Raw genomic sequence first — 14,999 nt, 5'->3', positions numbered from 1 at the left:
TTTCAGTGGCCTGGGCAGCGGTAGTCCCTGAAAGGCTGTGGTGCTTGCCCTCAGGGCAGCAGACTGCAAATTGTAGATTACCTTCCTGATTGGGAGGGGCCATTGTATTGCTAATGTTTGCTGGAGCAGGGATTTTTTGTCCCAGCCTAGGTTTTGCAGAAAGATAAGGAGTGCAGAGGTGGAACCAGAACTGAGGGGCTTTGGAAGCTTTTAAAGACAGGGAAATGGACTTTCCTGCCTGTTTGCTTCTCCGCCAGTACAAGACTTTAATAAATGGAATGGCCCACCATTTTTTGACTCCATTGTTTCTTTACTGTCTGCCTGAATCCAATGAGAACCTGAATGGCCAGACAGTGGTGGTCACTGGCCATACATCCATAATACAAAAGCTTTTAATAATACAGGAAAATAATTTCCATATTAAGTGAAAAAGCAAAACTCAAAATTGAAGATACAGTATTCACCTTTTAACAATTCTAAAAGATTAGTAGACAGCATCAAAATTTAAACAGCAGTTTCTAATCAGTTGTGACACTATAAGAACTAATTTTTTTTTAGATTTTTTATTTATTTTTTAGAGAGAGGAAACAGAGAGATAGGCAGACAGACAGAGATACAGAGAGAGAGAGAGAAGGGGGAGGAGCAGGAAACATCAACTCCCATATGTGCCTTGACCAGGTGAGCCTGGGGTTTTGAACCAGCGACCTCAGCATTCCAGGTCAACGCTTTTACCCACTGCACCACCACAGGTCAGGCAGAACTATTTTTTTCTTATTATTAAAACAATTTCGGCAATGACTGATGGCTCAGCAGTAGAGCAACGGCCCTGTGTATGGAAGTCCTGGGTTCGATTCCCAGTCAGGGCACACAGGAGAGGTAAACCATGTGCTTCTCCACACCACCCCCTCTTCTCCTCCAGCAGCCATGACTCAATTGGTTCAAGCGCATCTGCCCCCAGCGCTCAGAATGGTTCTGTGGAGCCTCCTCCTCTGGCACTAAAAATAGCTAAGTTGCCAACATGTCCCCAGATGGGCAGAGCATTGGGCCAAGACAGGGATAGCCAGGTGGATCCTAATAGGGGTGCATGTGGGAGTCTGTCTTTCTATCTCCCCTCCTCTCACTTGGAAAAAGAAGAAAGAAAATAAAAATAAAATAATATTTTACTTTATTTTATATAAAGGTCTACCGGAAAGTTCTGTCCATTTCTATCACAAGTTTCGACACATAAGCACATGTTTATTTGGCGCATGTGTGCCTCTCTATTTTTAATCACTTAATGTATACATACTGACATAGCAAATTAACTAAAACAAAGTTGATTCACATTAGTCTTATGTGTGAAGCGATAGTGTACTCATGGCTACTGATAAAGTTCATTTATGCCACTGTATTGTATACGAATTTCAACAAAGAAGAAATGCTACAGAAGCATGTAGAAATTTATTGAGCCTGACCTGTGGTGGCGCAGTGGTTAAAGCGTCGACCTGGAAATGCTGAGGTCGCCAGTTCGAAACCCTGGGCTTGCCTGGTCAAGGCACATATGGGAGTTGATGCTTCCACCTCCTCCCCCCCTTCTCTCTCTGTCTCTCCTCTCCCTCTCCTCTCTAAAAAAAATGAATAAATAAAAAGAAATTTATTGAAAGTGTTTGGTGAAGGTACAGTTTCTGATAGGACATGCAGAAGATGGTTTGAAAAATTTGAAACAGGTGATTTCGACCTTTCTGATAAGCCACATTCTGGGCAACCATCTTTGATAGATGACGATGTTGTTAAGACCATGTTGGAGCAAGATCCTTTTCTGACAACATCGGAGATCGCAGAAAGGCTTAATTCAGCTCAGCAAACCATTTCGGACCGTATTCGGAAGATAGGATTGGTGTGGAAATATATTATTTAATAAAGTTTATTGACGGTAAGAAAAATTTGTATTTTGTTTTATTCCAAAAACGAACAGAACTTTCCGGTAGACCTTATATATTAGAGAGAGAGAGAGAGAGAGAGAGAGAAGCAGAAAGCATCATATCAAAGTAGTTGTTTCCTGTATGTGCCTTGACTGCGCAGGGTTTCGAACCTGTGACCTCAGCATTCCAGATTGACGCTCTATCCACTACGCCACCACAGGCCAGGCTTAGAATACTTTCCTGCCTGACTGTGGTGGCACAGTGGATAGAGCGTTGACCTGGGATACTGAAGTTCCAGGCTTGAACACAGGCTCGGCAGCTTGAGCAGGAGTTGATGGCTTGGCTGGAGCACCCCCCTGCCCCGCCATCAAGGCATTTATGAGAAGCAATCAAAGAACAACTCAAGTGCCTCAACTGTGAGATGTTTCTCATCTCCCTTCCTCCCTTCCTCTCTGTCTCTTTCTCTCAAAAAACCCCCAAAACAAAAACAACCCCACAAAACTTTTCCTCTACATTTTGTGTAATAGGCATGAATTACTCAAGAATCAGGAAAAAAACCCAAAAAACCACTTAGTGCTTCTAACTTAACAACCTAGAGGTAGAAATAAATCACAAAAACCAATGGATAATGAATGTACCTTGGGTTGGGGTCCCAAACAGGATTTCAATAATGTCAAGACAAAAAAATTAGTAGTGAGTCCATATTCATAAAAATATATAAAAGAAGCCCTGGCCGGTTGGCTCAGCGGTAGAGCGTCAGCCTGGCGTTCAGGAGTCCCGGGTTCGATTCCCGGCCAGGGCACACAGGAGAAGCGCCCATCTGCTTCTCCACCCCTCCCCTTCTCCTTCCTCTCTGTCTCTCTCTTCCCCTCCCGCAGCCGAGGCTCCACTGGAGCAAAGATGGCCCGGGCGCTGGGGATGGCTCTGTGGCCTCTGTCTCAGGCACTAGAATGGCTCTGGATGCAACAGAGCAACGCCCCAGAAGGGCAGAACATCGCCCCCTGGTGGGCATGCCGGGTGGATCCCGGTCGGGCACATGGGGGAGTCTGTCTGACTGCCTCCCCGTTTCCAGCTTCGGAAAAATGAAAAGAAAAAAAAAAAAAAAAAAAAAAAAATATATATATATATATATATATATATATATATATATATATATGAGCCCTGGCCAAGTGGTTCAGTGGGTAAAGCATCATCCTAATGCACTGAGGTCACAAGTTTCATCCCCAGTCAGGGCACATGGGAGAAGCAATCAATGAAATACAACTAAATGGACCTGACCAGGCGGTGGCGCAGTGGATAGAACGTCAGACTGGGACAAGGAGGACCCAGGTTCAAGGCCCTGAGGTCGTTGACCTGAGCTTGGGCTCATTCAGCTTGAGCACAGGCTCATAGACATGACCCCATAGTCGCTGGCTTGAGCAAGGGGTCAATCGCTCTCCTGCAGCCCTCCGGTCAAGGCACATATGAGAAAGCACTCAATGAACATCTAAGGCATGGCAACTATGAGTTTATTCTTCTCATCTTTCTCCCTTTCTGTCTGTCTGCCCTTGTCTGTCTGTCTCTCACTAAAAAGAAAAAATAATAAAAAATTTAAATGTACATACTACTCCCTGTTGTTTTGGGGGGGGGGGTTGAGAAAGGAGGAGGTGGAAGAAAGATGAGAAGTATCAACTCGTTGTTTCAACTTCAGTTGTTCATTGCTTTTCATACACACCTTGACCAGGGGCCTCAAGCCAACATCCTTGGGCTCAAGGCAGCAACTTTGGGATCATGTTGATGATCCCACGCTCAATCTGGCTGCCCACTCAAGCCCATGAGCCTGCACTCTAGCCGGTGATCTTAGGGTTTTTTTGGTTGCTGTTTGTTTTCTTTTTTAAGTTAGAGGAGGGGAAACAGAGAGACAGATTCCTGCATGCATCCCAACCAGGATCTACCCAGCAAGCCCCCTATGAGGAGATGCTCTGCCCATCTTGGACTGTTGCTTTGTGACCAAGCTATTTTTAGGGCCTGAGGTGTAGGCTCCACAGAGCCATCCTCAGCCCGAGAGGCAGACTCACTCGAACAAGTGAGCCATGGCTGTGAGAGGGGAAAAGACAGAGAGAGAGAGAGAGAGAGAGAGAGAGAGAAGGGGGCGGAGGAGTAGAGAAGCAGATAGTCGCTTCTCCTGTGTGCCCTGATCAGGAATTGAACCTGGGACTTCCACATGCTAGGCTGATGCTCTACCACTGAGCTAACCAGCCAGGGTCACGACCTTAGGGTTTTGAACTGGGTCCCTTAGTGTCCCAGGCCGATGCTCAATCCACAGTGGTACCAACGGTCAGGTATTCCCTGCTCTTGATGAACTTACAATCTAGTAGAAGAGATAAGTTATATATTTTATTATATATCTATAACAAGAAAATTAGATTAAATATTCCAAAAGTGCTAAAGGAGCAAACAAACAAAAGAAGCACATTAGTTGGTTAGTGTTGTCCCAATGTGCCAACATTGTGGGTTTGATCCCTGGTCAGGGCATATACAAGAATTAACCACTGAATGCATAAATAAGTGGATAACAAATCGATATGCCCCTCTCTCTCTCTCTCTCTCTCTCTCTTTCTCTCTCTTTCTCTCTCTCTTCCTCTATCTCTAAAAATCAATCAATAAATAAATGAGTTTTTTTTTAAAAAAAGAAGAAAATAACAGTGGGAATTCAAAAAGGCTTTCTAAAAATGGTGGAATGTAGAACAGGCAGGCTTTCTTTTCTCTTTACAGGATTTCGATGGATGATAACACTAAAAGCAAAGGGTAAAGGGAGAACGAAACAATGGAAACTGCAAAGTACTAGGAAAGCAGAGGATAACCAAATTAGGATTACTTGCAGTAAATATTCTTTTGGCAACACCAATTTTCCTTGTCTGATTTCTTTGTACACCAAGTATCCTTCTTATCTGTATTCTGGTCTCTTGAATAAACCAGGAGGGGGCTCTGTGTAGATTTCTGGATAGGGATATTCCCCACTGTAAATGAAGAAAGAACCTTACATGTGGATTTACAAATCAGTCTCCAGGGACTTTGGTTAGTAAAAGTAAGTCCTCTAGGGCCTGATTACCCCTGAAGACACACAAAAAACTGAGTTTCTACCTTTGCAAAACCGTGAGGTTGTACTATACAAGTTACTACTAAATAAACAGGCAGGTTTTACCCTTCTATAGACAAGGGTAAAAGACGCAATAGGAATAGTGTGTGTGTGTGTGTCGGGGAGTGTGTTAAAAACCACCAACCTGTCAAAGGCAGTGGAAAACTGAGAAGCAGCAACAGGTGTTGTGTCCCCCAGGCTTTGTGGAAGCAAAGCCTACAGTAGCCCACCCCAGCTGTTGTTGAGAAAAATCACTCAACAGAAAGTGCCATGTTACTTACTCACAATTCAGGAGAGTAGAGGGGAAATTAAATCAACCAGAACAAGTTGGGGATAAGAACCAAGGAAATGAGACCTAAAGAAAGAAATAAGCCCTTGGCAGGTGGGGAGTTAGTGAAGCAGTTCTTAGAAACAAACGGGTAATTAAAAGGAAAGATCTAATTGTCTGAGTAAAAGGAGAGGATGCTAGACAAAATGACCAGTGTATAATGTGCAACAGTGCTGAAACAGAATGCAAAGACAAATTAAAATAGTTATTAACGACACATATAAGACAAACTTTTTATTTTTGTGACAGAGACAGAGAGACCGAGAGAGGAGCAGATAGGGACAGACAGACAGGAAGGGAGGATGAAAAGCACCAACCCTCCGTTGCAGCACCCTAGCTGTTCACAGACTGCCCTCTCACATGTGCCTTGAACAGAGGGCTACAGCAGACCGAGTGACCCCTTGCTCAAGACGGCGACCTCGGATTTCGAACCTGGGTCTTCTGTGTCCCAGTCCGATGCTCTATCCACTGCGCCACCACCTGGTCAGGCGACAAACTTTTTTATTTTTAAAAAGAACTATATAGCCTGATGGTGGTGGCACAGTAAGTAGATAGAGCATCAACCCAGAATACTGAGGTCTCTGGTTCGAAACCCCAAGGTCACCAGCTTGAGTGTGGGCTCACTGGCTTGAGTGTGGGGATCACTAACATGATCCCAAGGTCAGTGGCCAGAGCCCAAAGGTTGCTGGCTTGAGCAAGGGGTCACTGCCTGGGCTTAAGGCCCCCAGTCAAGGCATGTATGTGAAGCAATCAATGGACTACTAAAGTGAAGCAACTATGAGCTGATGCTTCTCACTCTCTCCTGTCTCTTTTCTCAAATCAATTAAAAAAAGAAAACTATATGAAACAGTTGAGTGGTTGAAAAACTCAATGGTGGCTCAATGTTTCAAACATAAGACCCTCCTACTGTTAGAGTTAAGATGAAAAGTGTGCTTAGAGGGGGTCCAGACTTAAATGTTAAATATTACTTTGTAAAATCTTGTTTTATTTAAAATTCTCTAAATCATACACTGACTCACAAAGACATATTCTATTTACTTAAATAAACAGAACATGATCTCAGACATCACTCAGACATTTATTTAAATTTTGGAATTAGAGTAAAGAAAAGAACATTTAAGGTTAATTATTAAAAGCCATAAACCCCCATTTCAATTAGGGATGAAGTTCTATGTTTGAGCAAAGGTTGAGAATAAATACTAATAGATTGTACACTAGAAACATGTACAATAGTACAATAGACCTGACTACAGTTATTAGATAACTAGAAAAGTAGAAAGGTATTTATTTTGAAGGCCACCTAACTTGAGACAAAGAGGAAAGTCTGGAGGATGACGTTAAATAAATAAATAAAAGGCAGATATGCTTTCACTCCTCTTGGAAAACTTTCAGAGAGAAGAAAAATAGTACTAGCCTGGACACTGCTACAATTATTACATTATCTCAAATCAAAGCAAAGGAGTATTTTAGAGTCTACTTTTCTCCCAGATAAAGATGAAAGATTAAGGGATAAAAAATAAGACAGATAAAAAAAAAAGGCAGATATGTTTTCACCCTTCTTGCCAGTTCTGGATAGCTGATATAACTAAGATAACACATTTAAAACAAATTAATGCTACCGACAGCATCATTTAATTCTACCATACAGCAAGGATGGTTTATTTAATAAAATTGGTGCTGCCACAATTGATTACACCGTAGAAAAAATGTCACACACCCTCCGACCGCCATTTACAAAAATAAAAATATTACACATGGACCAAAGATCTAAAAGTAAAAATAAATATATGAAAATATTAGAAAATAATTTTAAGAATATTTATATAGGCTCAAGATGGGGGAGCTCTTCCCAGAAGCCATTAAGAATAGTGATGTAGTCTGACCAGGCAGTGGCGCAGTGGATGGAGCGTCGGACTGGGATGCAGAGGACCCAGGTTCAAGACCCCGAGGTCGCCAGCTTGAGCACAGGCTCATGTGGTTTGAGCAAAGCTCACCAGCTTGGACCCAAAGTCGCTGCCTTGAGCAAGGGGTTACTCCCTCTGCTGAAGCCCCCCCCCCCCCCCCCCGTCAAGGCACATGTGAGAGGGTAATCAATGAACAACTAAGGTGTCCCAACGCGCAAAGAAAGACTAATGATTGATGCTTCTCATCTCTCCGTTCCTGTCTGTCCCTGTCTATCCCTCTCTCTGACTCTCTCTGCCTCTGTTAAAAAAAAAAGAATGGTGATATAGTCCTGGGAGGATAGCTCGCCTGGTTAGAGCATCACCCCAAAGCATAGAGGTTGCCAGTTTAGTCCATGATCAGGGCACATACAGGAACACATGTTCTTGTCTCTCTCCTGCCTCTCTCTCTTCCTCTAAGATAAATATATCTTTAAAATAAATATATATTTTTTAAAAGAATGGTAATATAGCTTTACCAGGTGGTAGCAAACTAGATACAGCATCAACCCAGAATGCTGAGATTCCAGGTACAAAAGTCTGAGGTTGCTGGCTTGAGTGTGGGATCATAAACATGATCCCATGGTCATTAGCTTGGGCAAGGCGTCACTGGCTCGGCTGGAGCCCCCCTAGTCAAGGAACGTATGAGAAGCAATCAATGAACTAACTCCACAACCAGGAGTTGATGCTTCTCATCTCTCTCCCTTCCTGGTCTGTCTCTCAGATTGCCAAAAATGACAAAGACAATGACACCAGTGATGATGAGAGTTAGGAGATACAAGCACTGCATGCATCCTCTGCCAGTGGGAGTATGAAATACTGTAATCTTATTGGGGAAAAACCTGCATTACCTAATAAAATAAAAAATACATATATATATATACTCCTTAACCCAACAATCCTACACCTTGATGGCTGAACTACAGAAAGCAAAGCCATGACTTCATAAAGAGATATGTACAGGTATATTAATTACCGCACTGTTTGTAGTGCCAAAAACTTTAAAGAACTTGAATGTTCATCATAAGGGAAAACAATTGAATAAATTATGGCACAGCTATGTTATGGAATATAATGTCATTATCCAAAAGGATGACTAAGATCTACAGGTACTGATGCCCATGATATGTTAAATGGAAAAAAGAAAATAAGCTGTAGATATTGTGTAGTATGCCATTTACTTTTAAAAAGTAACCCTATGTACATGAATAAATGTTTTTATATTTCTTTGTATCAATATTAAGAAAGATGAGCAAAGCCTTCTTAGGTAAGTGGGAGCTGGTTAAGGATGAATACTGTTAGCTTTTCCTGATATACTTTTGGCTGTTTGACATTTTGCAAAATGTAAGTTTTGCTTTTATAATGATAAAAGGAAAGTTACGCTGGCCAGTTGGCTCAGTGGTAGAGCATCTGCCTGGAGTGTGGATGTCCTGGGTTCAATTTCCAGTCAAAGCACAGAGGGGAAGCGCCCATCTGCTCCTCCACACTCCCCCTCCTCTTTCTCTCTCTCACTCCCTTTCTCTTCCTGTTCCATAGCCATTGCTTGATTGGGTCCAGAGAGTTGGCCTCAGGGACTGAGGATGGCTCCTGGGAGCCTCTGCCTCAGGCACAATAGCTTGGCCCCCTAGTGGGCTTGCCAGGTGGATCCCACTCCAGGTGCATGCAGAAGTCTGTCTTACTGCCTCCCCTCCTATCACTAAAAAAAAAAAAAGAAATAAAAGGAAAATCTACCTTTGTGGTATTTTTTTGTTAATTTTTCCATTGATTTGAGAGGGGAGAGAGAAAAAGTGAGACAGACTGATGCATCAACTCACTGTTCTACCTGTTTCACTAAAAGTTGTGCACTCACTGTTTGCTTCTCACATGTGCCCTGACTGACTTCCGTGCCAGGATAACACTCTATCCACTGAGCCACCTGGCCAGAGCTTTTTTTTTTTTTAATCAACCATATCAACATCTGTGAAGATCCCAAGGTCTATGCAACTTACATGGACCAATAATGACTCAGGAACACAAAAAGGAAACCAATTTAGAAGAGTTAGAGATCAACACATATGGCCTTGGCTGGTTGGCTCAGCAGTACTGTTGGCTGGCTGTGTGGAAGTCCCCAATTCAATTCCTGGTCAGGGTCAGGGCACACAGGAGAAGTGACCATCTGCTCATCTACCTCTCCCCCTCTCACTTCTCCCTCTCTTCTACTCCCACAGCCATGGCTCAGTTGGAGCAAGTTGGCCCCACACACTGAAGATGGTTCCATGGCCTCACCTCAGGTGCTAAAATAGCTCGGTTGCTGAGCAACAGAGCAAGGGCCCCAGATGGGCAGAGCACTCCTCCATTGGGGGCTTGCTGGGTGGATCCTGGTCCGAATGGTACATGTGGGAGTCTGTCTCTCTGCCTCCCCATCTTACTTAAGAAAATAAAAAAGAGATAAATACATATAAATCCATTAAACTAATTTTACAACAAGACAAAATAAAACAGGCTTATTTTGAAATATAAATAAAGCTACTCTTCCATGGAGGGGGGGTGGCTGTTTTCCTACTTAATCTAAAAATCTTAGTAGTAGTTGTTAGTATGGCTTTGATGATGAAGATGCTCACCTAGTAAACCCTTATCAACAAAACTCCCGAATGACAGGATCCTGCCTTTTCCTTTTCTTCATATTTCACCTTATGATAGCAAGTGGCTTTGGTATTGTTTTCCAAAAAACTGTTCATTAAATGAATCAGGACTGTATTTTGAAAGATTTCTGAATGAAAATGTATTTAGGAAGAGGATGTTAATGGAGCCTAAAATTGAGAAGTGTTTTCAATCACTTCAAAAACTCATTCATTCAACCCTCAATTACTCATCCTTAACAGGGGGCGCCCTGCCATGCATTACTCAAAACTAAGCATGCCTGAAAACATCTTAAACGTTACTGAAAGAATATCTACCCAATCACAGGCCAGCTGCTTGCAAACTCCACCCTCGAGTACAGGAAGAACACTTTTGATTGGAAGACGGTTGTGTTTACTACGGTGTGTGGTGCAAATTGGAAAGGCCCACATTTCTAGGGGCCAAAGAAAAGCTCTTCAATGAAAAAGGGAAACAAACGGCCAGTTTTGATCTATACTAATCACTGTCATTAACAGAACCTCATCATAGCAACAATTCTTGAGCAGTTTTGCAAGCTGGTGAAAATTTTTAAAGGCTCTAAGTTTTGTTGTGGCTGTTTTCCCATTTTTGTCCCTTGATTTATAAAAGCATAGTGTATTCTCAAAACCCAAATCTGCCTTTGCTTCTATATGCATTACAGGTCCATGCAAGACCTCAACATCCAAGATTCACTGCAACTTTTACTTGGTTTGAGAAACAAATTCCAGGGGCCCAGTGGTAAACTTATTCAGTATTTGGCTTAATAGGTGTCCAGTATCTCAGTGAGCTTCAAAAACCTCTGCCTGTAGGGAGCCAAGCAAACAACAAAGTAAATGGGTAGCCATTTCAGGTGCAGAGCTCATTAGCAATTCATGTAATGGAGGAAACAACTCGAGTATAAAAAATTCAGAAGGAAAAGCAAGGCCTTTGGTCAAAGTTTGCATATAATGATGGATCTTAAGTATGTTTTGATTCAAGGGGGTAAATTACTGGATCTGAGAGCCCCCCCCCCCATTACAACCTGGAATGCAATCTTCCTAAGAAAACACAGAGGAATTTAAATGCAAATCTTCTTAATCATCATCGTCATATCCTTATATTTCTTATACAAATTTGCCCCATTGAAGCCTTATAAATGTCCAAGCAGCCACTTCCTATGTAGCATGGAGATATATCAGAGCAAGTGAACTCAAGCAGCAGAAGCAAAGCCTAAACTGGCCACAAATCAACCCATAAAGCTTGCATATTGGGGGGGTGTGGGGAGGGAGGGCAGAGGCTAACACCGCTGATCAATAGTAAAGTAATACCAGAAATCTACAATATTACTATTAAATCTCATAAAATGAATTCGCGTTTATAGCGAAAATCTGCAGAAGCATGTTTACCGAGAAAATTTGCCTTCTGCCTCCTGATCTATTACATTCCAAAAGAATCCTCCCATTTTTCACGGCTAAGCTTATCTTAACAGAGAAGCTAGGGCCTCTATCAGAATGAGGAACTCAAGAGGCTTGCCAAAGCTCAAAGAGTTTTTTTTTTTTTTTGCCGCCACATTAACAAAAACAGCCCATCATGGTCCCGAAGGCTGGTTAAGTTCTATTACTGACCAACTTTAATCACAAAATACACCAAGGCAAGTATTCAAAAGCAGCCAAGCCCCAATACAAAGTTTCAAAACAAAACCTCTCCCATGACTGGAGGAGTAGCCGAGCTGAGAGCAAAAAAGCACCACCCAGCAGCCCCATTCAGCTGCTAAGACAGATTTCAAACTTAGCAAAGTCAGCCACAACTGCAGCTTCTGTCCCCCAGAAGGGCAAGGAGAGTGGAACCCGACAGAGTCCCGATAGCTGGCCTTTCTGGAGACCATCAGACCGAGGCCGGCTCAGACAAGGAGGAAGTAACTGCCAGATAAAAAAGCCCCGAGCAGCTCCAACTGCAGCCTCTGTGCCTCTCACAACTGCCCACATTCCCGCCCCGCCGGGGCTCCGGGGGAAGGGAGCAGGGCGCAGGTCTACAGGGAGAGGCTGGGGGTTACAGGTCCGCGGCTTGCAGGGGTAGCGGCAGCTCCGACCGAACTCCGAGGGGCCCGAGAGCCCAGGGTACGGGAGCCTGCTCCGAGGCGAGTTGGGGGGAGTGGGGGGGTGTAGCTGGAAAAGGGTCGTTCAGGAGGCGGGGCCTGCCGGGTGGAGGCAGCAGATTCTGGCGCCTGGCCGCCCCCCGAGGGAAACCTGGGCGCGCACCCCGACGCGGAAGCCATGCCGGCCAGAACTCGGGGTGCTGAGGTGCCAGTGGAGGGCGCTGAGGAGATGTAGGGGCGCGGAACTGGGTCACCCCCATCTCACCGCCCCCTCACAAAGGCCCCCGGGGAGGCCGCCCGCAGGCCCCGCAGCCCCGGCCTCGAGTGCCCGCTTGGGCCGTCACTCACCGCTAGGTCCTGGGGCACCGCCCCGCTCATGGCCCGCACCGTGCCGGCTCGCCAGGCCCGACTGCGCAGCGCAGGCCCCGGATCTCCGCCCGCCGCTGCCGCCGCCGCCGCCGCCGCTGCCGCAGGCACCGAGGCTGAAGCCGAGGGCGCGGTGTCCGCGAACAGAAGCAGCAGCCGCTTGCCCACCGGGGAGGCTGCTGCGTCCGCCATCGCCAGGGCCGGCCGGACCCTCGCTCCCGCCCGCCGCCTCCCACCACCTTCGCCGCCGAGCACCCGATCCGCCCGAAAGGCCTCCCTCCTCACCACCCGCGGCCGCGGCTCCCCCACCCCCCCAACAGCCACCACCAACCACCGGTGCCGCGCAGCGCCCCCGGTGGCCGGGAGCGGAGCCACAACCCGGGCCCCGCACAGCGCCCCCCGCGCTCGGGAGCGGGGTGGCAGCTTCGGGCCCCTCGCAGCGCTCCGCCCCAACGTCCCCGAGGCCTGCAGTGCCCCCTGCGTCAAGGAGGGGAATTGCAGTTTCCGCAGGGGTAGGGAACTGGGCGGGTCCTCCAGTCCCCTGGGGCACCATCTTGGTCCCAACCTTCCTTCAAGGGAGTCCCGTACCTGAGAAGGCTTTAAGCTTACCCTCCTCGGGCACCCAAGACTTTTACTGGGGTAGGGGCTGAAGGGCAATGTACCTAGAGAGTGAATGTTTTGAGCTGAGAAGTTTGCACTCCAATACCTATTGATTTGCTGTCCTGAAAAACGCACTACCCTGTCATTATCTTTTAGGAAACTTTCTTCCCATTGGTGCATCAAGTAATATATTCTCACTGGCCCATAAAATGGTACTATTTCATTCTATATTACCAGGACTTCATAGATTCCATTCCAGCTGACGAATGTTATACCCATTGGATGTGATAATGCCACTCTTTCCACTGGCTGAAGGCCATTGAGCTTCAAACATCTTGGTATTCTGATTAAACCCCTAGAGCTCCTTCTCCTTCCAAGTTGCCAATGATATCAAGTCCAGGTGTTTCTCAATTCAACTTTTAGGGGAATAGGAAAGAGACCAATAGTAGAATTCTTTTCTCTGGTTCAGTAATAGTACTGCATCTTACCATGGTAGTGGGGCTGAGGACAAAGAAAACCCTACTACTTCAATCTAAATTCACATTAAGTGTGGGAGATTAATAGCTTCTTTTAGAAAAGGGGCTGTTGTAGAGAGAGACAAATTTTTGCTTAGGTTGTTTTCATACCAGGCAATGGGAAACCTCAATCACTAATGTTGGCAATGTCAGAGACTAGCACAGGTTCCAAAGTCTTATGGATACAAAGACTTGAGTATATACACCAGAAAGATAAACGGTCTAGTAACAATTCATGATTGTTACCTAAAAGTGGCTTTTCTTTCACAGATCTGCCCTACAGACAGTAAGGGGCAGTAGCTAGTTATTTCTCCAAGACTAATGTGCCTACCCAGTAATCTACCCATAACCTTGTCTCGACCTTGACCTACTTTGCTCATAACAAAGTTGGGGGCAGGGGTGGGGAGTGGGCATCAACTATTGACTTTAGTAAAACTACAAAACATCTAGGAAAGTGTCTAGAACTAATCAAATCCTGTGGAGCACCAAACAGACATTTCCTTGGACTTTTTCTGTCCCTATTCCTTGGAAATTCCATTTCCCATAGCTAACCTGAGGACTAAAAATGTTTTCCTGGGCCAAGAGACACTTTTAAAAATATTATTATTATTGATTTCAGAGAGAGAAACATCAATTTTTTGTTCCACTTACTCAGGCATTCATGGATTGCTGTATGTGCCCAGACCAGGGATGGAACGCACAACCTTGATGTAGCAGAACGATGCTCTAACAACTAAGCTACCCAAGCAGGGCCAAGAGACACCTCTTAAAGCACATGGCCCACAAATTGTAGTTAGTAGGAGGGACACAAGGGTGAATCCATACAGGATCTAGCTGCCTTGCGGTTTTTCTATCAGAATTCACCACTGGAATTTTCTCCCATGTGGAACTCTAATTACTACCTACCCCAGTGTTCAAAGCTGGCTTCTCATAGCACCAAAGGCAGAAATGTGCCTGAGTCAGGGATGGGCAGGCAAAGATGGGAAATTCATTCAACAAATATAGCCAAGCACTTATCATGTGTCAATAACTTTTCAAAGTGTTAGGGACAACATTAAATAAAACAAAACCGTTGCCCTTAGTGAGTTTACATTCTTTACTATTTTACGACTTCAGGAATGGTAAATGAAATCACATTAACCTCACAGTAAATAAACAGTAAAAAAAAAAAAAATTGAACAGAAAGGAAAATGGTTGTGTGGAGTCATCTTAGATGTTCAAATTTTAACCCTGCTCAAACAGCATATGAAAAACAGCAGTTTTGAAGAAATGAAAAACCTATAATGCTGAGTTTCTTTAATTTTTTTTTTAATTTTTTTTAATTTTTTACAGAGATGGAGAGTGAGTCAGAGAGAGGGATAGACAGGGACAGACAGACAGGAACGGAGAGAGATGAGAAGCATCAATCATTAGTTCTTCATTGCGCGTTGCAACACCTTAGTTGTTCATTGATTGCTTTCTCACATGTGCCTTGACCGTGGGCCTTCAGCAGACTGAGTAACCCCTTGCTGGAGCCAGCG

At 44.6% G+C, this 14,999-nt stretch overlaps 1 protein-coding gene across 1 annotated transcript in view; it reads right to left on the bottom strand.

The window, feature by feature from the left end:
- Positions 1-12,665, bottom strand: part of KDM3B (lysine demethylase 3B) — a 97,794-nt gene extending 85,129 nt beyond the window's left edge. Inside the window, exon 1 of the mRNA XM_066344757.1 lies at positions 12,347-12,665. Within this exon, the coding sequence (XP_066200854.1) occupies positions 12,347-12,556 (210 nt within the window). The 5' untranslated portion in view covers positions 12,557-12,665. The remainder of the gene's footprint in view (positions 1-12,346) is intronic.
- Between the last annotated feature and the right edge of the window lie 2,334 nt (positions 12,666-14,999).

Source organism: Saccopteryx leptura, chromosome 6 (assembly GCF_036850995.1).
Source record: "Saccopteryx leptura isolate mSacLep1 chromosome 6, mSacLep1_pri_phased_curated, whole genome shotgun sequence".
NCBI lineage: Eukaryota > Metazoa > Chordata > Mammalia > Chiroptera > Emballonuridae > Saccopteryx > Saccopteryx leptura.
This window is presented reverse-complemented; position numbering and strand designations above follow the sequence as displayed.